Here is a 25,384-nt window from a genome sequence, read left to right on the forward strand (position 1 = left end):
TTTTGGTTGGTTTCATTGGAAGCAAATAATGTCGCTCGATATGCTCGACTCGTTCTTTGCCTTAATCAAACAACGAGTTGAGCATATCGTAAACTGTGAAGATCCTGCTCTTCTTCTGTATACTCTGGGAGTTGAAGCTCTCGTAAACTATGCCTCGTTGCAGACACTGAAAAATCGACATGAGCAGCTCTTAGTTTAGAGAGAGAAAGGGAGGGAGCGAGAGAGAGAGAAACAAACATCGTAATTTATCAGTGTCCACCATGTCCATAAAACCTTACCTTGGGAGTGAGCACGAGATACCAATACCATTTCGGGTGCAAGATTTGATCATTGCCACAACCTGACCAATCAAAAACCACAGAAAATTCACATAAATTTTCAAACATTGTATTAGTTTTTTGGGTTTTTGATCGAAATAAGATTGTCACTTTGATTTCTCACAATGAAAATAGATAAAAGAGATCCCTGAATATGTTCATTTTGGCTCCGTCGTTGACGGTTAAACTCAAATTATATATAATTGAGACGTATCAATCTTTCATCCAACTATATTTTAGCATGTGAAACAATTATATTACGTAACGGTATTTTCAGTACCTGCAAAATTTTAAAGATGAGAGACCGAGACCAGTAAGCCGCCACACCACGAGGGTCGACGACCACGGCGACCGACCAAACAAGCGTCGTTTGCGGCCTTCACATCTTTGCCAGTCAACCTCCACAATTTACCCATAATTAAATCCCATCCTTTGATCCACAAACTGACAACCGGATCTCCCGGTCACCTTCCCATCTCCTCCCCTTGAGTCCCAAAATTTACCTCGTTTCAATTTACATTTACCCATCTTCTTCCTTCCCTCACAAAAAAACAGACGAAAAAGAATATTCAACCCAATTTCTCAGAAGCAAGAAAACAAAACAAAAATCAAGAAAACGATTATTCCATCTCATAGTACCAACTTGGTAGGGCCCTATTCCCATTTTTTCCTACGTTTTTCATTATTTTTGTTCTTATTCGCTGTCGGATCACATCAGTTATTTATTAACACATTGTCATTTCATTTTCGATTAGAGTTTCTTTCTTTGTATTTTGTTTCATTTGTAGTGGCCCTAATTATGAACGGATATAATACAGACATCCGTTCTTTCATACGTTTGTATGTCATAGATATGTGTTGACAAATAGTTTTAATAAGGGAACTTTAATAAAAAAATTTAAGTATTATTTACTTTAAAGAAAAATCATATTTTTACATTAAAAAATTAATCATGTCATTTTTATTTGTTTTCCTTTTAATAAACGTTGCACTACAATGTCGATGTGCTTCCGTTCATGTTATTTGCACTTGGTCAATTTTGTTTTAATTTTAATTTTAATTTTTAAAGTAATTGTTTTAATTACTTTTTTATGGGGTTGGTAGGTGATAACGAATAAAACGAGGATTGTTGGTGGCTGGTATAAAGGAGGGAGATCATAACACATGTAGATGGACTCACCAAAGAAACCGGCGAAAGGCGGTAGCAACTCACTCATGGAGAATCTGCTTGGTCTTCTCCGAATCCACGTCAAGCGCGGTGTTAATCTCGCCGTCCGCGACGTCCGTAGCAGCGATCCCTACGCCGTCATCAAGATGGGTAAACAGGTAATTCCCCCTTCCCCTTCCTCCTCCTCCTCTTCCTCCTCCATTTCTTCAACTTTGAGTTTACTGTTTTGCTCTGTTTTTTAATCTTATTTTTTATGAATTTCTCTGATAAATTCTTATCAATTTTGTTAATTTCTTTCGCGGGGTGTTTCAGTTTTGCATCATCAAAATACCCTTCTTAAAAAGTCCTTTTTTTCGTTTGTAATTGTTGCAATTGGCTTGTAATCCAGGTTTTTCATTTGTGTGATGAAATTCATCAATTTTGATTGAGAATTTCATAGCTTTGTAATAATCTCAATCTGGTCTGATTTGTGCTTTTGCTGCAGCTTCACAAATGCTTTGCTTTTGTTGAATTAGAATTATGTTCCTTTATCTATTTATGTGTAAGGATTAAACCTTTTTTTGATGCAGAAACTGAAGACTCGTGTAATTAAAAAGGATGTTAACCCAGAGTGGAATGAAGATCTTACTCTCTCTGTTACAGACCCCAGTATACCTATCAAGCTGGTAAGCTCTAGAAGCACTTTTTGCTTTTTCCGTCAACTGTTGTGATAAGCATTTTAAATTTATGACAGATAGAATATTGATGCCAACGGCTATCATCTTTAGGAGAGAGACTTCCATACACGTGTTAGATGTCACGGCGGCGGTATCCTGAGTCTATCAGGCACTGTCATTTATTTTAACTTTCTTACGTGACAATCCATGATTAGCTTCAGATACCACTTCTACTTCATAGGTTAATGTTTGATTCTCCTATTTTCCATTCATTCCTGCCTAGATGAATTTTCACTTTATTTTTCGACTTTTAGTGGATTTTAGTGCTTTCCAAAACCAAAAGATATGTGAGTTGGTTGATGGTGTTTGTTTGTGTGCGGGTGTAGACTGTGTTTGACCATGACACATTCAGCAAGGATGACAAAATGGGAGATGCAGAATTCGGCATATCGCCTTATTTAGAGGCGTAGAAGATGAACTTGGAAGGCGTCCCAAGCGGCACTACGGTATCGAGAATACAACCAGATAGGGCAAACTGCCTGGCTGAAGAGAGCTGCATCCAATGGAAGGATGGGAAGGTGGTGCAAGACATGTGCCTCAGATTGAGAAATGTCGAATGCGGCGAGGTCGAAATCCAGTTGCAATGGATTGACCTTCCTGGTTCCAAGGGATTATGAGTGCCTCAATTTCTATGCTTAATTCGTGTTCCTGCATAATATATGGGCTGGTTGTTGTGGTTGTAAGATTCTAAACAGAACGGTTTTTTCATAAGCTGGGATGGTTTGTTGATAGGCTAAATTTCCATGGTGCTCCGGAGTATAGAATACTCCGAAAAATCCCGTTATATGTATATAACAAACTCACATTGTATGTACTTAAATTAGGGTTGAACAATTTTTAACTTTCATCTCTATCTTGCTGGGTATGATAGCAAATTGCAAGCTATTCATGTCTTAGAATCTTGCTTTGTATAATTTATGTACCCATTAATTTGCAGGAAAAATTATATGCAATGCATTATAAAAAGCGTGCCTTGTACATTTACATATGTACCAATGCTTTATCAGTTAATTCCTTCTTGATCATTCCTGCCCAGAAAATGTCATGGCAATAGGTAGCAATTGTTGTAAACCTTTATGTTCAGGCTGATAGTATGAATAGTCATCAACTCCCGAGAAAGAGTAGAAGAGTACGTTTATATGGCATACAACGATTACATATGTAAGATCATTACACTTCAACCGATCTACTATTTCAACTTTTTTTTTTCTTTTTTTATACGATTGATATTGGGGTGTCGGGGATTTGGTCTAAGCTATATAATTGATCAGTCATATTCAGCTTTTTTTTTTTTTTTTTTTTTTTATTATTAATTTTTTTATATACAATTGATATTGGGGTGTCGGGGATTTGGTCTAAGCTATATAATTGATCAGTCATATTCAACTTTTTTTTTATTTTTATACAATTGATATTGGGATGTTTGAGATTTGGTCTAAGCTATATAATTGATCAGTTATAATTATCAAACACGTTATTTATGTGAGTTGAATCATAACCCTTATAAAAAGAAAAGAACCTAAATTAAAATACTTAATAGCATGGTGACATGTTTATACAAAACTTCTATCCTGAACACACACTAGAGCCATATAGTCAAGTGAAATCCAATTAATCCACAAAGTAATTAGATGTATGCCATCATTATTTTGGTGAAGATAAAATCATAATGCTAGAGGAATCATTACCGTAGGGCATAGAGGGGGAGTCATAAACGTCTATAACATAAAATTGATATTTGATAAATGAAATCTTTGCATGGACTTATATAGCTAGAGTTAGGCTACCCCTCTCTTCTCGTTGTTCGTTCATTGATTTTGAGTAAAATTTCAGCTTTCTTCAATAAAAGATGTCAAACAAAAAAGAATAGGTCTACCGTAAGCCCAAACTTGATCTTGAAGTCCAACCCAATGCTTTGATGGGCTGGCTTCAAATACTTCTCTTTCCCTTCAGGCCCCTGCCTGAAGTACATCCCCTTTGCCTAGCTATATACAAGTTAGTGTATATATATAGCAGACTCCGTAAGTACCAACAGGATCCGCTTCGGATTCTTTTGATGAGGATCTTGGGGATTCGGGAATCGTGTCCGTTTATCATATATTATGCGTTCAGTTTTTATCACTGTTTATGTTTATTTTTAAGTAAAAATATTTATAATGATTTATGATTACACGATGATGTATGATAACAAACACAATTCACATATTTTCAGGATCCTTACAAAGAGGATCGGGCAAGTATCTAAACTACTGTAAGTAACTGTGTTTGCAATTGCAGGGTGAACAGAATCTGAATAAAGTAGATCCACACTTGGATCCTCAACAGACGACGCCCCAGCCTCCCAGGAAAATAAGTATGTCATATATTCGTCCTCCGTACTTGATGAAGCAATCAGAGGGATTCAGAATAAGCCAATACCTAGCGCTAGCTAGCTGTCTCCATCTTCATTTAGATACGCTTATTGTCCTCACCTATACAAATATTTTAGGGGTTTTTGAATTTTAATTTTTGAAGAAGATTAAAATTTAATTAAAATCTGGTGTTAGAATGAATATTGATTTTAGTCATTTAATATGTACTTAATTCAAATTTATATTATAATTTTGTTTTAATATTCAATAGATATCTTATTTAATGTCATTACATTAAAATTAAAATTATTTATTATTATACACATTTTAATTCATTATATTTATTTTACTTCCTCTAATTAGTGTACCTAAATATTCGTATCATAATATATTTTACTAAATTAGTGTACTGATATGTTCGTACCTAAATATATTGTAGTGAATTAGTGCCACATAAGAAAATATGCAAAAACAAAAGTGTACCAAAAAATTCCATACCTAAATATATGATACTAAACTTGTGTACCGTAATGTCGGTACCTAAATATATTATAATAAACTAGTGTATACCGAAATGTCTGTACCTAAATATATTATACTAACCTAGTGTATTGAAATGTTCGTACCTAAATATATTGTAATGAATTAGTGGCGCATAAGAAAATATGCAAAAACATGTGTACCGAAAAATCTTTGCAAAAATATTTTCTTATATAAGATACTTACCATAATGATAATTCGAATTTATAATATTTTCATAAAATTTAATTTATGAACACCATAAAATTATAAATAAAAAAGAAAGACATTTAAAATGCTGGCATTAAATAGAGTCTAGGGACTAAAATCATTTTTTAATCTTGTATAAGACATTTTTTTTAACTTCATCTTATTTAAGGATTAAAATCTAATTTTCTAAATATTTTATACTGTCATTGAAGTTTTAAGCGTGGAGAAATGGAGCTCATCGCATGCATGCAGGTACGTACGTAGCAAGCAATGGCTACACACAGCAAATTCAATGAACAAAATAGTTGCAGACGTATCTTTTCATATCCTTGGTGGAAAAAGGAAATGAAATGCTTTATTAATAACTAACCTTGATACCATATAAAGCATTATCAGAAAGGCCGTCGAACCAAACAAGATAAACACAAAGCCAAACCCTAACCCTAATACGCGCCATGAGGAACCCCGCAGGAGACCACCGCCATAGCAAGAGCAGCAACGAGATAGGATTAATTAATAGCAATCCACTCCAAAAGCTCGAAGGACCAAATTAACTACTTCATCCAGATCGACTAGCACTGACAAACAGTAAAAATCCTTCGAGCTTTTACAAATTAGAACACATTGGTTGGACACTAGCAATTGTTGTAAACCATGTACCCTAGCCTAGAAAAGATCACTTAATAGACAAACAATTAAAGCGCAAAACACTGCGTTAGTTGATTTGATTTATCCACTAGTCCAAAAGATAGAGATGTATGCCTGCTTTCCCTAATTAATTATGAGGCCTTATTTATATATATACCAAACATATATATTATTCTATCACTGAAAAAACTAATTTCTATACCCTTTTCCTTTTGTAATTAATTGAAGGACAAATGCCCATTTTTTCAGAGACTTTTTTGAAACACATGCCTGTGTTTAAGGCTTTTTCATCCATTAAAATTTTAAAAAAATTATGTAATGATGATCGACGTATGCATTTTCCTAACTTAATCTTCCTTTTCTCCCTCTAAGTACCCTAAAAGCTTAAGCCAAAGTCAAATTTTGCCGTCCACCAGTTTAATGTGAATCCACATAACATGTATGTCCCAATTTCCAACAAATTAAAGCCGCTTAATTAGAAATGTATCCACCATCTTTTTTCTCTTTGGTAAAATGGAAGTGTCCACCATCGATAAGGATCCATACCATCATTTCTTTAAATATTTTCTTCTTTGGCTTTGCAGCCTTGCACGAAAGGAGCTTTATTATGTGACTTTATCTCTTAAGTATTGCCTTTCACTCACAAAAATGGTTTTCTTAAACTTTCACGAGGACTCCATTTAACCATTGCACGTAATCACATTTGTTTATGCACTTAATTAAGGCTTTAAGCTTGTGCTTCTGTCTGCCATCTTTCCCAAGTTTCCAACTAATAACATGCGGCATCCTAATTAGACCACTCCTTCTGCTTACTAATCTCTATGTTATCTGCATTAACATTTATTCATTATTCAAGTTTTGATGATTGTTGCCTCGTTATTTCATTCACCATTTGGATGGCAAATGCTTAACCAATCTCCTTAATTATTCTTTGATTTACTCTTGTTAAAAAAAAAAAGAAAAGAAAAAGAGTGATATTCACACACCCCTTTTACCTTTCACACACCCTTGTTAATTTTTGTCCATTACTTGACGATCGAAAATTAAGAGGGGTGTGTGAGATATAAACCGGATGTGTGAATGCCGCTACCAAAAAAATGTTTTGATGAAGGAATATTCTAGTTTTATCCATGCGAAAGCAGATTCAAAGTTTAAAATAATAACAAAGAAGCACATTATCATGACCAACTAACCTAATTCCTATGTAACATGTGAAAAAAGATTAAGTTAACCGTGCATGACTAATCATTTCTTTGATGAAAGAAGAAAAAAAGGTGCATGACTGAAAAGGAGAGAAACCTGCATGATCTTTCGCAAACTCTCTTGTCCCTCTACGCCGAGTGTATTTCTTGGTTTGATCACAAAAAGATTTGGAACCAAGATGAGATTTGCATAGGAAGCCAAAAACATTACTCGATCTCTTCTTAATTGTCCAGAAATACACAATTTTGGTCAATTCCTTCATTTTTTTGTATGAGCGCAGAAATAATTTATTGAACAAAACTTTAACATTACATGGAAACTGTCTATAAAACGAAAAACACACTAAGTTCAATATAACAACAAAAACAATAAGTCGGAGGAGAAAAACTAACTCTTTCGTCTCCCCTTTATTTTTGAAAAATGTTAAGGACATTCTCTCAAAAGTGAGACTCTCCATGAATTCTCTGCCACCTCATATTTTTAACACAATGTTTTATAATGTTGTCATGGAAATTAATGTTAAACTATGAGATGAGATAGAGTCCATACAGATTCTTACTTTAAGAGAGTCTCCTTAATTAGTATTTCTCTTTATTTTTTTACAAAAGCAAACCCTAAACCACCAATAGGGACTTTAAACTTGACTATCATCTACAATTTTTTTTTGAATTGTAGGCTTGTCGAAAGCTAGTTTCGATGTTTACGCCTAATCTTTATCCTTGATCCATTCAACGCAAGAGATAAATTGGTGGAGAGATGGTGACACCAATTGTTAATGTATTGAATAGAGCACGCAATTTTGGGAGTGAAGAACGATGAATTAGTTTAAGAAATCCCAAGTGATTCAAGTTCAAGAAAAAATGGGTGGTTGTTGCTTCTTGTGAGAGATGAGACGAAAGTAGACGCATGGAGAAAGAGTTAAAACTGATGATAATATAATAGCAAGTGGAAAGTCCCAAGAGCTTCATGCTCTTAGAAAACAAAAACCTCCATTGCAGTGCGTGCAGTGAAGGCCTGGTGTTTGGAGTTTTGGATTTCAAAGAGAGTTGTGAGATTAACACGTCGATCTCTGTCCCCCATTTGCTTTCATTCCTTTGTGCACCCCGAGCCCCCATGGTCCTCATCATTAACTTCAAAGCATGCTTCTGCGTTTTCATCACTTCAAAGGTTAATTATAATTTTTTATTTAATTAATTTGATTTCATCTCCCAATTGTTCATTTCAAATTTCAAAGCCAATCATATGTTAGAATGTCAGTATTTCACGTCAATGAATCTGTTTTCTTTAAAGGTATTCACAGAATGAATTATTTTAAATAATATTATCCCATGGATTAATATGTCCTCTGCATCGTCAAAACTTTACTATACTCCCTGTCCGGCATGGATCTTTTCTTCTAGAGAAATATTGGAAAGACTCACTCGACGAGGTATTTATCATATGGATAATGTTAGGAAAATCAAATTTTAAACCAAATGATATGCTATCAATAAGAAATAAACACGTAAATCGATACTTAATTAATAATTTAATCATCAATAACCATATCATTTAGTTTAAAAAATATGGTTTAAAAATTTGGTTTCCCTAGTATTACCCTTATCAAATAGTCTTTATCATCTTATTATTTAATGTTATTTTTCATGAAAACATTATAAAACAATATGTAAAAAATATGAGATAACTTAGAGTTCATGAAAGTCTCACTTCTGAAAACGTTTCCTCAACATTTTTCTCTCTTCTTTTTCTAAGAAAAGAATAAGGCAGCGTTTGGTTAGCATCATAAAAAAAAGACAGTACTTTTCTACCTTTATCTTGGCGTAAAAAGCAGAATGGTAAAACTCAATGCCAGTACATTCCAAAAGCCTCAAGGCACGTCTTTTGATAACCTCAACAATATTTCTCCAACTAATCTTCTCGCGAATTGATCCAGTATATATGGAAATGGTAATGTTAAGAACATCTTTAAATGAGATGTTAAAATGTACATATTAATTATAATAATAAAAAAAATTACATTAATATTCTTCAACCGAAGTGTCAATGGCGTAGCCATGTTAAGGGCTACCCTAGGCTATAGCCTAGGTAGCTTTCCATAAAAAAATTAATATTTTACATGTAATTTTTATTGATTTTCGAATGTAGCCCATTATATGTTTAGTCACTAATCTTAATTCTCTTAGTTTAACCATATAAAATTATGTAATACAGTTTACAAACCATATCTTTTTGTTACATTTTTTTTCTCATTGTTTTTTTTACATGCACAAGTTTGGACTTGTTTGAATTTTAACACATATTTATTTAATAACGAAAATTCTCAACTCACCTTATGAAATTTTCTTAAGGTAGAGCATATTCTGAAAAATACAGTATTAAGTTTTTTTGTTTATAAAGATTTAAATCTTTAAGCTAGCCCACCCGGTGAAAATTTCCTAGCTCTGCCATTGCGAAATGTTAAATCTTATGTGGCGATGACATGGATTGGCAGTAAAAGAGGTTACTATCAAATTTGATAGCAGCTTCAAATGTTTTTTTATTATTAATTATTAAATGTATTTTATTAAATTTTAATTAGTTTAATCATTTATTACAATTAATGTTGAGTTGACCGATGCAATTATCCTACTTTTTTCTTCTTTTCATTCAAGGAAGGTGAACAGAGTACTGATTAAACTTTAAATGTCCTTTATTAAATTTTAATTAGTTTAATAATTTATTTTATAAAATAATAAAATAATAATTTAATTTGACATATCGGTTGGAGAACAAAACTTTAAAACATGTCAAAGTGCCACATAACCTGTCAAAATTTAAATTTTATGTTCAAAATTTGACATCTCCTTTGGAAAGGATCTAAGGTGATCAACTTTAGAGACTAAATTTGTAGATTACATGTCAATCATCAACTTTTATGTTTTTTTAGTTTCCAAAACTTTGTCTATAAATTTAGATCTCCCTAGCAGTACTCGTATAGAAATGTACACATGCATAAAAGGTTTATAACTATGAAACAACAATTATTCCTATACTAAAGTCTCTCATTCTTTATATCCTTTGTGTTAAAAATAATGGATTTGAATAATGAAAAATAATGTGTCCTCTCCTTTCTAGTAATGTGTCCTCGTACCATTTCTTTCAAGAAAAATAAACATTATAATTGAAACGGTTGATTTCTTTTACCATAATTTAAAAATCATTTCTTACAAATTAATTTGAATTGAAGACCATTAAACCATTCATATTTGTCAAACAAATTAATTGACGACTATGGTAATAAGTAGCATTCTTGTGTTGAACTGTCAATTTCTTTAATTCATATGAATGAGTAAACGGTCTTCAAATGAGTGAATTTTTTTTCAGAGATAATCTTTAGATGATGATAGATAGAATAAACTGTTCTGATTACGACATTAATACAATGAAATGATGTCGCGTTAGGAGGAAGGAAACCTTTCCTCCTTACTGGAAAGAGGGAAGTATTGTTTGATCTTCCTAGTAGTTTACCAAAAGCAGAATAATAGTATTTAAACAAAAAAAACTGACACGTATACTACCACACTCTCTAAATATAGGTAAATATCACATACAAATTATAGCCAACCACTATTAAGTGTGACAATATCATACGTCCAAAATAGAATTATTGGGAAGAAATATCTTCGTAGTCTCAAGAGTGCATGGAGTGTATATATAATGTTGTTCCATGGACACAAATATACAACTCCAAATCGAAACAGCACGGCGTTTGGCATAGCTAGGATTGTTATCTTCCTCTAAGTTGTGATTGGCATCTAATCCCACCTAACATATTGACATGCAAGCGTTTGGAAGTGCCAAGTACGTATGGCTTAGGGAGAAATTTTTAAAGTTTAAGTTTTGACACACAGTCTAATACACTAAGTGTTATAATACAAGTGGTTAAATTTATTTATTTATTTTTTATTTCTAATCAATTGCATTATAATATCAGTGTGCCGAATTGTATTTCTGGTACACTAAAAAATCTTTCCATCTTCGGAATGGACAATTTAGGATCCACGAAGGCTATTATCCTCACTTCTTCCCATGAAGATAATTTCATCAGTTTTGGACTGCAGTATATTATGACATGCAAACGTTATACTCGAATGCACTATTACTTACTGCAATTTTTAAATATTTTTAACGACAGAAAATAGATAAACAAATAAAGTAATGAAACGAACTATGGAGGTACGTATTCCATTTTGATCTCACACCCTATTTCAGATATTTAAATCACATGGTAATATTATCGCTATTTGAATAAGTTTTATTGGACTAACTTTCAACATTAAATTTTATTTAACTAATTTGAATCATCTTGAGTCCATTGATAGCTAGTTTATGGAAGGAGTGTTTTGGAAAATCAGTTAAAAATGACTATGAAGTAAGTTTACTTAGTTAATTTTATGGAGATGCTTCGAGTGCAGTTTGAGAGTGATTATTTTTTACTTAAAAAGGGGTTTAATTAGCTTGCTGGGATACTCTTGACCTGAGCCCAAGATCGATTTATATTTTGATATCTGGCTTAAAAGGGAGTTTAGCTAGTTTGTTGGAAATCATATGACTTGAACCAATGATTGATTGTTAGTTTGATACCTGGCTCAAAAGGGAGTTTAATTAGCTAGTTAGTTTGTTGGAGATACTCTTGACCCAATCGTCAAAGATCGATTTGAGTCCTGGCTCAAAAGGGAGTTTAGCTAGGGTGTTGAAAATACTCTTAAACTAAGTTAAAGATTGATTGATTCCTGGCTCAAAAAGAACTTAGCTAGTTACTAGAGACGCTGTTAACATAAGCTATAGAATTGACTGGTTTCTTACCAAAAAAGTTTAGCAAACATATATGCTAGAAATGCTGTGAGATGAATAAATCGATCGCCTTTTTACTCGAAAATGACTTAGTTTGCTGGAGATGTTCTTGATCGTTCATTGATAAGAGAGGGAAAGGAAAGATGGAGAGGGTCTTTTGAAAGCTTAAAAAGGTACCCAAACAAAGAAACAACTAGTTAAGAGACACAGCCACCTCTAGCCAAAATGCTTTTTCTCCACTTTATGCAACCAGTAGACCCATACAAGATAGAGCCACACACCAACTTACAAAAAAAAACTCTACATACATGTAATCAAATACCATCCCTCCTTCGACCAAAAAAATAATAAGAAAATACCCTCCCTCCTTAACCCAAAAACCCTAACCCTAAACCCAAATTACACAACTATTTTTCCAAAAAAAGAAGGAAAAAAACAAACTGAAATTATAAAAAAGCAAAATACTTTCTGAGACATGAAAAGCCGAGTGTGTTGGGGACTGTAAGTGCATGCTTGCTCTCGCAACTCTCAAAGCTCTATTCTTTCTGCTTATTACCCACCCACACACACTCCCCCATAAACCTAAAACACACATGCTCTCCTCCTCCCCTTTTCATCATCAGCCCCACCACCACATCCACCGCCTACCTCCTCCTTCCCCCACCACTTTCCTCCACAAATCCTCACCTCCCCAGAAACAGAGCAACAAGAAATAACTTTCCTGATTCGGGTTTTCACCGGTTACCAAGATGATCACATTATCCGACTTCTACCACGTCATGACGGCGGTGGTGCCGCTCTACGTGGCTATGATCTTGGCCTACGGCTCCGTAAAGTGGTGGAAGATCTTCACCCCCGACCAGTGTTCCGGCATCAACCGCTTCGTTGCTCTCTTCGCCGTCCCCCTCCTCTCCTTCCACTTCATCTCCAGCAACGACCCTTACAACATGAACACCCGCTTCATCGCCGCCGACACCCTCCAGAAGCTCATTGTCCTCGCCGTCCTCGGCGTCTGGACCAAAGTCAGCAAAAGGGGCTGCCTGGAATGGACGATCACTCTCTTCTCCGTCTCCACTCTGCCCAACACTCTGGTCATGGGAATCCCATTGCTCAAAGGAATGTACGGCGATTTTTCCGGGAGTTTGATGGTGCAGATCGTCGTCCTCCAGTGCATTATCTGGTACACTTTGATGCTTTTCATGTTCGAATACCGAGGAGCAAGACTCCTCATCTCCGAGCAGTTTCCCGACACGGCGGGATCCATTGTCTCCATCCACGTCGACTCCGACATCATGTCGCTCGACGGAAGACAGCCCCTCGAAACCGAAGCGGAGATCAAGGAGGACGGCAAGCTCCACGTTACTGTTAGAAAATCAAACGCTTCGCGGTCGGATATTTTCTCGCGGCGGTCTCAGGGGCTGTCGTCCACCACCCCGCGGCCGTCGAATCTTACCAATGCGGAGATTTACTCTCTGCAGTCGTCGAGAAATCCGACGCCGAGAGGATCGAGCTTTAACCACACGGATTTTTACTCTATGATGGCCGCCGGAAGGAACTCCAATTTCGGAGCTAACGACGTTTACGGGATGTCGGCGTCCAGAGGGCCTACTCCACGGCCGTCAAATTTCGAGGAGGACTGTGGCGGCGGCGCTGTCAGCTCTGCTACTGGAAACAAGCCGAGATTTTACCACGGCGGGCAAGGTAATGCGGCGGCGCATTACCCGGCTCCGAACCCAGGAATGTTTTCTCCGACGGCGTCTAAAACCGTCATCACTAATGCTAATGCTAATACCAATGCCATGAATGCAAAGAGGGCTAATGGGCAAGCTCAGAAAACAGAGGACAACAATGGCGGGAAGGATCTGCATATGTTTGTTTGGAGCTCAAGTGCTTCTCCTGTTTCAGATGTGTTCGGAAGCAATGAATACGGCGGAGCTGCCCATGATCACAAAGAAGTTAAATTGGCCGTGTCTCCTGGAAAAGGTACAGACTTCAAATTTGTAAAAAATTTTCCTGTTATTTTTTTTATTGATTTGGTGACATGGGTTTTGCTTAATTCGATCGATTAATGGTGGGTATATTTTGGATATTTATTTAGTGGAGGGGAGGAGAGAGAATCAGGAGGAGTACTTGGAGAGAGAGGATTTCAGCTTTGGAAACAGAGATCAGATGAACATGAACAATGATGCTGAGAAAGGAGGGGATGGGATTGGAAAAGCCAAAGTGATGCCTCCAACAAGTGTGATGACAAGGCTTATTCTCATCATGGTTTGGAGAAAACTCATCAGAAACCCAAACACTTACTCCAGCTTGATTGGCCTCACTTGGTCTCTAGTCTCATTCAGGTAAATCCAATCCAGTCCAATCCAATCTAGTCCAATCCACTATTTGGTTGAAGTGGGATTCAATTATTTCTTTCTTAATTATATTTTTGGTGATTTTTATTATGCAGGTGGCACGTTCAAATGCCAGCAATTGTTGCAAAGTCCATTGCCATACTATCTGATGCAGGACTTGGCATGGCCATGTTTAGCCTTGGTCAGTAGTAGAATTCCCTTCGTTTTTTCCTTTTACAATGTTTTGGCTCCCTTGTTGCATTCATGTGAATCACAGCTTAACACGTGCATACGTGTTTATGATTTTACACTGTGATTTTTAAGAAGGTGGCGATATTTCAGTGTCCTTATTTTTACCTTTATTTATTAACAAGCACCTTTAATTATTAATTGTTTTAATAAAGCAAAGTAAGCAAGCAAACAGTAGGGTTATGATAATGTTTGGTTTTCTTTAAGAAATCTTTTTCCTTTTTGACTGCTCTTTTTTGCTGGGTTTGTCTCCGGTTTTTGATTTGATGTAATGGGTTGGTGGTGGTGGTGGTGATGATGAAAGGTCTATCACTCTTTTCTGCCTTTGAAGCATGACCAACTGTGAGTGACAGTGCGGTGGTGGAGGTGGTGATCATGGTGTCTCTGATGCTGCTGCTGCTGTTTTGTTAATCTGCGTTTTGATGTGATTTATGTTTTGCAGGTTTGTTTATGGCTTTGCAGCCAAGGATCATAGCATGTGGAAACTCCATTGCAGCTTTTACCATGGCTGTGAGATTCCTTACGGGCCCAGCTGTCATGGCAGCTGCTTCCATTGCTGTTGGCTTAAGAGGCACTCTCTTACATGTTGCCATTGTACAGGTCACCGATCTCTCTCTCTCTCTCCATATTTTTGCTCTTCTGCCTCTTCTGACACAACGAAAGCAATCCCACATAGCTTAACCTATGCTCCATAAGCTTTACTTTTTAAACTATTTTGTTAGCTTAAAGATAAACTTTTTTATGTTTTTAATAAAATCGTCATGGCATCTCACTGCTTTTCAGAAACATGGGTTGAGAAATTCCACTGCCAAAAGACTCTGAGCTAAAAAAACATAATCAAATTCCAACCCGGTATATATTATTCAAAAAAATGGATATAATTAGACAATGACTTATTTGTACCTGTACAATTATGGACACTGCACAACAAACATCTGTGCCATGGTTAACATGCATGTTTTTGCCCTTGTTTTTTTGTATTGCCAAACAATATATAACAGGCAGCCCTACCCCAAGGAATTGTCCCCTTTGTCTTTGCCAAGGAATACAATGTACACCCTGATATTCTCAGCACAGGGTAAGTAAATATTATTTTTAACAATTTTGTAGTAGTTTTATTTACTATTTTCTTTGCTAATGAGACACTAATTAACTAATGATTCAAATAATTAATTTCAGGGTTATATTTGGAATGTTGATTGCATTGCCCATCACGCTTGTTTACTACATTTTGTTGGGGTTATGAAGAAGCTTTTGAGTAGTGGAGACCAACAAACAACATTAATGGCTTTTGGCTTTTGCGTTTCATGCAAGCAGAAAGCAAGAAGCTCATAAGTGCTTCAGAAAATGGGACTCAAAGATAATGAGAAAGAAGATTGAGAGAAGATAGAACAACATTGCATGGAAGAAATGAATGAATGAAATCGTTTTATTTTGATTAATCGTCTTTTTTTCTTAGTAAAATTTGTAAAATCAGTTTGTAGTGAATTTAAATTATAAAAAGAACGTTTTCTGTAGTTTAAATTGTTAGTTATAATTTTCTTTCCATTATATTTTTGAAGATTATAATTAAGCTAGAAAAAGGGAAGAAAAAAAGTAAAGGGAAAGTTGATGCGATGATAACCTCTTTTGTAACACCCATCACCGATGTCCTAAATTCAGTATTATTCCTGTTGAATTCTCTCAGTTTTATATCTTTACCAGATTGCAAAGATTTTCTCTGTCCTGTTCACGTGTGAAAGGATAACGCTAGATAGGTTAAAATTTTAAACTAAATGATATGTCACCAATAGAAATAAGCATGTTAATTAACACTTTAAGTAATAATTCAATCATCATCAATCACGTTATGTCCCCATATGAAAAGGTTTGGAATTTGAAGAAATCATATTTCAATTTTCCAGCAGAAAATTCTTCAATGGTGCGTATAGTATTGAATAATACAAGTAATGACTAATTTCCCTTTTATATTTGATTGTAAGGTTTTTTTTTTCTTTGTAGATACATTCTTTTTCTTTAACCCACTGCACTTCGATTTAAATCTTTTTGTTTTTCATAATTTAGATATTCAGTGTAGATTTTCCTACACTCTTTTTTTTCTCTTTTTTATAATAAGATTTTTTTCTTTATATATATATATATATATATATATATATATATATATATATATTCTATCCAATATACTAGCAAAGCATAAAATTGAAATACAAAGTTTGAGATGACTGATAGTCTAGCTAGCACCCACCCAAGAAAATTAGAAAATAAAATTGATGTTCCCTACTCTTTATTTTTAATCTGGTCGTCTTTTTCTTTTTTACCATATTCGTGTCCATCCAAGGGTCTTCCTCCCTAGGCATTTATGACATTTTATCATAAGGAATGAATTCACAAAAAATGAATAACATTCTTTTTTATGTGTTTACAAATAATTAAAGATATGCAAAAAAATGTGTACAATTCTCATTCATGTTTACACTAACATCCAAATAATGAAAACAATAAGTGAAATTGCAGTATCTCGTACCTTCTCATACCTGAAAAATCAAGGTATATGATTACTAAGGTATGGTTGTCTATCTCATACTCATTCCGTCATATCCTCATTGATTCTCATGGTAAGTAAACATATATACACTTAGTTGTGACTGATGTATTCTTAGTGAGTGACACTTTCCGTTTTTAGTTTAGATTTATTGCAGTTGTTAATTCTGTCTCTTTTCAGTTAATTTTATGTCGTTTATTACCAACATCATACATGTGTTATAATCATTATTTAAAGATTATTTATGCAAAAAAATAGACGGTACGATGAGAGGTTAATATATAAGGGTGCATTATTTTTGTTGTTGGGTGAGGACTAATAAAGTAAGAAATAATACATATACATATATATATAATTATTCTTTTTGTGATTATAGCTAATCAACTAAATATGTAGGAGCTTATATATTTGTGTATATGCAATTATGCATGAAGATAGTGCAAGAAGGGGCCTCCACTCCAAGATGGGGGTTTGATTTTGATGGGTGCCTCTTTGGAATATTGGGAGACATAAGTCACAATCCAACGTTTCCTTCTCTCACTTCTTTCTTCTCCTCCTAGTCTTTTAGTTTACACATATTACCTTTTCTTGACACCTTTTCTTTTCACGAATATTTGATCATACTTCTCTTTAGAGTTTTTGAGTAAAAACCTCTTGCTTTTACAAGGAATCCATGCATATATATACTAATGAAAAAGTGATCATATAATTCACTTAGTGTCTGTAAAAAAAAAACAATATTATTATAAATTTTATTAACCTATTAATTAACATATTTTTTACTACATCTATACATAATAGCTAAAAAAAAAAAAGGCTCCAAAATTATAGTCGTCGCCTCGTAGGAGGATCATGGCCTTTAGAAATTAATGGTAACAAAATCGTTTGGAAGTGCTTTTAAAATGATTGAAAGCTTTTAGAGAAAATATTTTTGGGTTATAAAAGCACTTGAAGTGCTTTCTTGTAGGGAGACACTACAAGTGCTTTTTTTTTTTTTTTTCTTCAGAATTCACTTGCATTTTTATTAAAGATTAGTTCCAATTTCCAACAATATTTTCCCCAAAAACATCTAAAATCATACATACAGACGTACAATCATATTTCGCACGCTCTTGCAATAAAAATAAGATACTTTTTTTATCATGTCAATAATTCTTTTATTTGTAAATCGACAGGAAATCATGTCGATAAGGCGTTAATTTGAAACTTCCGGTCCTCATCCGTTCCAGTATTTCATTATTAGGCATGTTGAATGACTTTATACACAAGATTGTAGTAGTTCTAGTATTCCGTGTAATTATTATTGTACCAATCTATAAACATCATGTGCATGCTATCATCTAGCTTAGGTTTATTGTATGAACTAAAAAGCTGAGAAAAATAGGCACGCACAACATAAGGCATGGAGCCTAATTGGTCCAGGAGATCTACTTTTGTTGAAATATGTATCTTCCCCTCTTCTGATGTATATCCATACTTGGAATAGGAAATGCACCTGGATTTAATGACTTGCTTGGATTTCTACTAGGAATCCTTCCATTTCGTGGTCACATCATCATGCAGGGGTATCAATCATACTCGTCTAAAATTTGTGGTCACATTATCACATAGTGTTATTAATCATACTCGTCTAAAAATACAAATATGTTGTAGTAATATTTAGAATAGAAATATGATTGTGTAAATCCTAGGAGATATGGGAAAGTATGTTATATTCTTATTAGGACTAATCACCTTTTAAATGTTGTAATCCTAAAGGGAAAGGTTTTTACCTATCCTACTACTATAAATAAAGGCACAATGGTGTGAATCATACACACCTCACAATTAAATCAATCTCTCTTCTCTCTTATTGTGGCCGGCTCCCCTCTTTCTCTCTCTAAACCCTAGATCGTTCAATCAAATAGGCCTACAACACGTAATCAGCACGCTCTTCCCAGAAGCTGAGGAATTGACGCATTGTAAGAGGAGGCTATCATCCACCAAATTCAAAGGCTTATTCGTCTTCTGCTAATCAGGTACGCTTAAAATAAAAGAAGATATTTGAAACGTCCACGAAGCATAAAAACATTTCCCATGATGGATGAATCCCCCCCTATGTTTATATTTTCCTTTCGATATATATATATATATATTGTATATGTTTATATATTTGTCAATATATATTTGTTTCATGCATAGCACAATTAAATTGTTATGTGGAATTTGTGAGTCAAACTATATAAAATAAATAAGAAGCATATTTAGGGTTTTTCCGAAACCCTAAGGGATTTTTGAAAAAAAAAGAAAAAAGAAAAAGAAAAGGGGATTGGACATGATGCGGCATACCACCATACCATCACTGTGGAAGTAGCCACCAAGCCTCGACCTGGCACTTACCTCGGCAGGTGTTGAAGTCCCATGCTTATCCTGCTGCATTAGCCCGCAACCATGACACCAGCCTTTTTGAGGCTAGGCCTTCACTCGAACCCACATGCAGCCCACGGGGCTGGGTTTTTATCCTCCCGTGCATTGTTGAGGGTTTTCCTTCTTCGTGCTAAAATAGGTTTAGTATAATGGCACAAGTAAGGGTGTCGAATCCACAGGGACTAATTGGACCTATATAATCACTTGTTTTGCAAGAACTCTTTACTAGAGAAATAAAACTAATCAATGTAGACAGATTTGTTGTTGTAACTTGAAAGCATAAGGAAGTGAAGTAAACACAAAATGAATGAATCAACAGCTAATAAAATTAGATAGTACCAATGGAGATGAAGCTAGGGATTCGATTTTACCATTGCTAACCAAAGGCCATGCTTGTTGAATCAGATTATACTCATCCATCTACCTATTTCTTGAGTTTGTTTCACTTAGATATGATCAACCATATGATGTGTGGATTTGATCAAATGTCTCTAATCATGAGCCTAATTGTGATGTGCAACTTTGGTTCCTAATCAAGAATATGTAGTGCACAAGAAACTTTCACAAAACCAAAGGGAACACTCGGTAGGATGTTTGCAAAACATTCCCTTCATTCATTCACATATCCACCAAGATTATGCATGATGTGTGCTTTAATCTTGGCTAAACAACCTGTGGTTAATTCAAATTATGATCAAGCATTAAAATCAACACACTAAGTCACAATTAAATCGGAGAATGAAACAAGAAATAGATAGATTAAATGAGAATTCTGAATTAACTACATGGCAATCTTGCAAGGCTACATCGAATCCCTAGAGAGAGATTAGTTACACTTCATGTTTACAAAAGGTTTGACAGAAAAATATATAACATGAGTGAACATAGGATTAAGAAGAAAGAACCCTTGAAGCAAAACTGATGTCGAAATCCCTTAAGAGTTGCCTTCGGTGTTGGTGCTCCAAGTGTGTTATAAATGAAGGTGGAGCGGCTAAGGTTGAATGGTTTCTACGAATGGGAGAGTGTATGGAATGAAATGAAGCCGAGAAGAGATTGTGTAGAAATGGAAGGGGATTTGCGGCAAAGGGGAAGATTGGATGTGTTTGTGGTATCTTGTGTATGAAAATGAGATGTGTTTTTGTGTATGAATGCATGGGTTTTTATAGGGGGAATGAGAGAATATGTGGATGATTGTTTAAGATGAATGTGGCTGTTATGATTGAGAGTGCATGTGAATGAAATAATGATGGAAAAACAGCTAGGTTGTTGGTGGAAAGGCAAGGGAATGCACGGCATTGTGTGTGGAATTGCATGTGAATGCTGTTTTGGTGCTGAAAATGCATGTGAGTGCATGTTTTGGTGCTGGAAATGCAAAAGGGAGTTGGAAAGGTAATGGGAGTGCACGACATTGAGTTATTGTTGGTGTGTGAATGCATGTGTTGAATGATTAAAGTGCATGTGGGTGAATATGTGGCTGAAATGATGAAGTAGGAAGGTGGAAATGCATGTGAAATGCTGGAAAATGATTGGGAAGTGCTCGGCAAAGGTAAGTGTTTGGTGATGGGTGCATGTGTTGGATTGGTGGTGCAATGATGAAAGAGTAATTGCATGTGTGTGTGAATGGTGGTAGCTATGGTGAATTATGATGAATGCATGTGGAATAAAGATGGAGAAGGTGGTGTAATGATGAAGTGGAATGGCTGAAAATGCAAGGGGGAGTGCAAGGCACGGCAATGGGTGTTTCTTGATGGTTTTGGGGTTGTGATGCATGTGAATGCATGTGGCTAAGGGTTGTTGATTGGGCTAGAGGTTTTGCATGGCTCAAAGGATTGTTTGATTGGGCTAGGCCCTTTGTTTTATGTCCAAAGTGCATACAAGGCTTTCAAATTCGTCCAACACTTTGGCTCCAAGCATATGCTATCCATTCCAAGCCCAATTTTGCTCCAAAATGCTCCAAAATGCATCTTTTTGCTTCCTTAGCCATATGAACCTAAAAACACATGAAAATGGCTTAAACTACTAAAACAACTATGAATTAACAACATAGATGCACGAAAACAAGCTAAGTAAGTCGCCTAAATATGCTCCTATCAAATTCCCCCACACTTAGCTTTTGCTAGTCCTCGAGCAAAACAAAATAATAACAAATAAACAAAACGACACTAAAACACATTTCAAATGTAGTAACATGCTTTAGAGAATTTACTCAATTCCTTACTAGAATGCACTCTATTTTCACACAAATTTTCTGACTACACACCCTAAACTAGTTATATGTGAGAAGATTGATGTGAACATAAAAACGAACACTCACATATATGTATTTCAAAGGAAGCAATTTCTGGAGTTAATAAGCATGTTTAGATATGATCTCATGAATGGAATGCTACTACTTAGATGCGAGAACCAGTGACACCATAAGCTCATATCAAATCCAAACTCCACATTATTGAACACATAACGATCAAGATAGAAGTCAAAGGGGTGTAACGGGGCTAGGGTATTGGCTAACAATGAAAGGTGAAGGATAAACAAACATTCTTAAAGCCATAATGAGCAAAGTATTGAATTAGGCACTTAGAATTCCCTTAAGAACGCAGAAGTCAACTTTGAACACCCAGGGGAAAGTCACACAAAATTTAAGGCCATATTCAAACTTTTTGGGCCCTTTCTTCAACAATCACACTTGTGAGTCCATTCTCACTTATTTTCACTCTTCTTTTTTTTTTTTGCTTTCTTTTCTTCTTCTTTTTTTTTTTCTCACAAAAATTTTTTTTCTTTTTTTTTTTCGTGCCTCCTTTAAGACTTAGGCACATACATACACACAAAAATCCCTTCCCCCACACTTATTTTCTGCAACATATTAATCAAAAGGAATTCATTATCCGTCATGCTTACTATGCTTCAAGAACAAGGGTACGGATGGTCCTAATCTAGGCTAGGTAAGGGGTGATGTGGTTAGCAAAGAAAATAGGCTAAACGAGGCTCAACGAGATTAAAACTAATAACAAATACGAAATATGGGAAGTAAGGCTATTTGGTTATGGTGGCAACTACACAACTTCATCTTGATATATGTTATGCAATTCAATGTCATGCTTTGAATGAAACGGATATAAGTTCTAGCATTTAGTTCTATCATGATACAATTGCATTCTAAGTAGCAACCAAGCAAGGACTAATGAGATCATGCAACAACTTTAGAAAACAAAGAATCACAGAAAATAACTCTCCAACGAAGGTAATGGCTCGAGTCTCACAGGGTTGTAGCGTTTGTTTGAGTTCCTTCCTTCAAGCATGTTACAAAAACGAATTTTTCTTTTATGATTGCATGTGAAGTCATACATTATAACCATAACCAAGCATATACCAAGAGTAAATCAAACTTTTCTCTATGTTTATAACTCTTTTTAACCGTCATGCAATTACAAACCAAATCCTTATCATTGTGTTGGAAGGTACCCTAAGACATAAACACATAAAAACGACTCAAAACACTCTTTTTAGGTTTTTCAAAACATGTTTTTCAAATTTTTATGTGATTTTCGGAGTTATAAAACAAAACACACTAAAAACACTCTAAAACAACTTAAAACACCTTAAAACAGCAAGGAACAACATTTGAAGTAATGGGTGATAAAATCCCACGAATTTGCATTAAATATACTTAGTTACCCCCCCACACTTAAATCAAACATTGTCCTCAATGTTTTAAGCATAGATTCACGCAAAACATAAGTAAACACACAAAAAGCACTTAAACATACTAAACACGGCAGAATGTAATTAACAAAGAGAAGAGTTTAGGGACGCAAATCTGGTTATGGAGTGTAAATTCCATCTTCTCCTTGGTAATTGCATTGAGGCATTGATCTTGGTGATTCCACAGGCTTACTCTTGAACTGGTTTCCGCCCATCATTGATTTTCCTTTGTGCTACTCTTGAACTGGGCAGCAGGATTCTTTTGGTCTTCCCCAAAGGTCTGAGCTTCCTCCTTTTATCTGTTTCTTTGTTCAATCTTCGCAGAAGTGGTCCCTTCTCTAGAAGTGTATCAACTGTTGAAGATGACTACTCGAGAGCAACGCTAGGTAAGCAATCAGGAATAGATTCCAGGCAGTTGGCTCCAGAACAGAAGACTGACTCCAAGTGCCGGCTGATTGCTTCTTTCACTTTGCCATGCAAGTAAGAACAAGGACAAAGAAAAAGACAAGGAAAGAGCATGATATGAGATACTTTTGCTTTTGACCTTGATGATATGAGATACCTTTGCTTTTGAAGAAGCGGTGAATGAATCAGCACATTTCAATCCGCCGTTTCCTCCTGGGTCATCTGTACTCCAGGCATCTGGTATCATCTTTGGGGAAGAAGAAAGAATTGAGTATTTCGAAAGGCTTTGCTGGGAGTGCGCCCTCAGAGGTGAGGGAGAGTTGGGCATTTTCTTCAGGTTTTCCTTGCCATAAAAGACGAAGGTCGACATATATAGAGATAATATCAAGTGGTAGTACTGTTCTTTTACCATTGTCGACAAACGTTTTGATCCCGCAAATCCGGCTTTTTGAAATAGCAGACGCCTCTTCGATTTCTGAACGACGCCCCTTCGATTTCTGAGCAGGCGCCCCTTTGCTTTCTGAACGACACGTAGTAGTGCGGATGCGGCTCCTTTTGACAAAGCTGCACGAGTTTTCTGAAAAGCAGAGAAAGCGTCGCTGGACTTTGCGCCTGTCGGCTAAAGATGTGTAGTTGCGATGATGGCCTCCACGTGTTTTCTGAAAAGAAGAAATCTTTTGACAAAGTTGAACACGTCATCTGAAAAGCCGAGAAAGCGTCGCCAAAATTACGCCGAAAATTCCGGCTTTTTGAATCGGGGGACGCGTCGCCTTGGCTTTTTATAGAGGTATCGATCACCGCCAACAAACACACACTGAAGGTTTCCCATTCTTGAAAATCGACTCCGGCCCTTTGAAATTTAACTCCATCCCTTCTCTTTGAACACTTTTGAAAAATGGCAAACCCATCGAACCTTAGCTTGGAATTGAGCCTTAGCAGTGATACGGGCGCGCCGCGTCAAGGTAACGTATGGCGCCCTTCTTTCTTATCTTCTAACGGTCTTCTTACAGGTGAAGACTCTGTGATGCAGGACGCCACAACAGCTACAATAGTAGCTAGGAACCTCCTCACTCCAAAAGATAGTAGGCTGCTGTCAGGATGGTCCGATGAGTTGGCCGTTCAAGAGTCCCTCGCACTTAGTGTTCAGTGTGCGAGTTCTATGTCCAACATGGGCCAACGCCTGCTTGCCCGCTCCCTTCAGGTGGAATCATTGATGGCAGAGGTGGAAAGTCTTAAGCAAGAGATCCAGCAGCTTAAGTACGAGAATAGAAGTTTGCATGTGCTTGCAAATAATTATTCGTCGGGCATGAAGATGAAGCTTGATGAGCTGCAAGAATCTGAGGGTCGAATTCACAGTGACCGTCAAAGGCTTGCGGCTTATCTCCAGAGGCACCTTTTTCCTGGGTCATCCAGCGCTTGGCCAAGTATTGAGGCCTGGAATGCTCTAGCTCCGATGCCTTCCGCTCCGATGGCTTCCGCTCCGATGCCTCCCGCTTCTATGCCTCCCACTTCTATGCCTTCCGCTCCGACGCCTCGTAGTGGGGCTTCACGTAAACAACCTTTGTGAAGCTCCATCTTTCTCCATGTTTAGCATCTTTTTTTTTTTTTTTTTTTTTTTTTAATCAAATCAAACGGCATGGAATTGATCTTTGAATGGAGGGTGATACTTGAAATGATCCGGTAATGGTTTAAATTCTAGAGTGGATGCCTGAATCATTAACAACATATTAGTATAAAAGAAAATTTGAAATTCGGGGAGGCGGCTTACCTTTGTGCTCC

General features: G+C 35.9%; 2 protein-coding genes across 3 annotated transcripts; both read left to right on the top strand.

Moving 5' to 3' along the window:
- Positions 1–1,157: 1,157 nt before the first annotated feature.
- On the top strand, positions 1,158–3,189 carry LOC137712865 (protein C2-DOMAIN ABA-RELATED 4). 2 transcript variants are annotated; one of them, XM_068452042.2, is made up of 3 exons: positions 1,158–1,643; positions 2,055–2,150; positions 2,528–3,189. In XM_068452042.2, the coding sequence occupies exons 1-3, from the start codon at positions 1,488–1,490 to the stop codon at positions 2,609–2,611; spliced, it is 336 nt and encodes a 111-aa protein (XP_068308143.2). In that variant the 5' UTR covers positions 1,158–1,487; the 3' UTR covers positions 2,612–3,189. The 2 variants fall into 2 exon arrangements, with proteins under 2 accessions (XP_068308143.2, XP_088540183.1); XM_088684057.1 differs by having other exon boundaries at positions 1,450–1,643; positions 2,219–3,189.
- A 9,093-nt stretch (positions 3,190–12,282) lies between these two features.
- Positions 12,283–16,067, top strand: LOC137712612 (putative auxin efflux carrier component 1c). The gene is made up of 6 exons (XM_068451718.2): positions 12,283–13,948; positions 14,064–14,310; positions 14,418–14,503; positions 14,993–15,150; positions 15,552–15,628; positions 15,730–16,067. The coding sequence occupies exons 1-6, from the start codon at positions 12,715–12,717 to the stop codon at positions 15,794–15,796; spliced, it is 1,869 nt and encodes a 622-aa protein (XP_068307819.1). The 5' UTR covers positions 12,283–12,714; the 3' UTR covers positions 15,797–16,067.
- Positions 16,068–25,384: the final 9,317 nt, after the last annotated feature.

The sequence above is a fragment of the Pyrus communis genome, chromosome 14, assembly GCF_041283825.1.
Source record: "Pyrus communis isolate YQ-2024b chromosome 14, ASM4128382v1, whole genome shotgun sequence".
In the NCBI taxonomy this organism is placed as follows: Eukaryota; Viridiplantae; Streptophyta; class Magnoliopsida; order Rosales; family Rosaceae; genus Pyrus; species Pyrus communis.

Excerpts from the sequence above, each read along its gene's own strand:
- LOC137712865 (XM_068452042.2), top strand. The coding sequence starts at position 1,488 with ATGGACTCACCAAAGAAACCGGCGAAAGGCGGTAGCAACTCACTCATG. Across the intron at positions 1,644-2,054 it reads TCATCAAGATGGGTAAACAG|AAACTGAAGACTCGTGTAAT; the intron begins GTAATTCCCCCT and ends TTTTTGATGCAG. Across the intron at positions 2,151-2,527 it reads CCAGTATACCTATCAAGCTG|ACTGTGTTTGACCATGACAC; the intron begins GTAAGCTCTAGA and ends GTGCGGGTGTAG.
- LOC137712612 (XM_068451718.2), top strand. The coding sequence starts at position 12,715 with ATGATCACATTATCCGACTTCTACCACGTCATGACGGCGGTGGTGCCG. Across the intron at positions 14,504-14,992 it reads CATGGCCATGTTTAGCCTTG|GTTTGTTTATGGCTTTGCAG; the intron begins GTCAGTAGTAGA and ends TATGTTTTGCAG. Across the intron at positions 15,629-15,729 it reads CCTGATATTCTCAGCACAGG|GGTTATATTTGGAATGTTGA; the intron begins GTAAGTAAATAT and ends AATTAATTTCAG.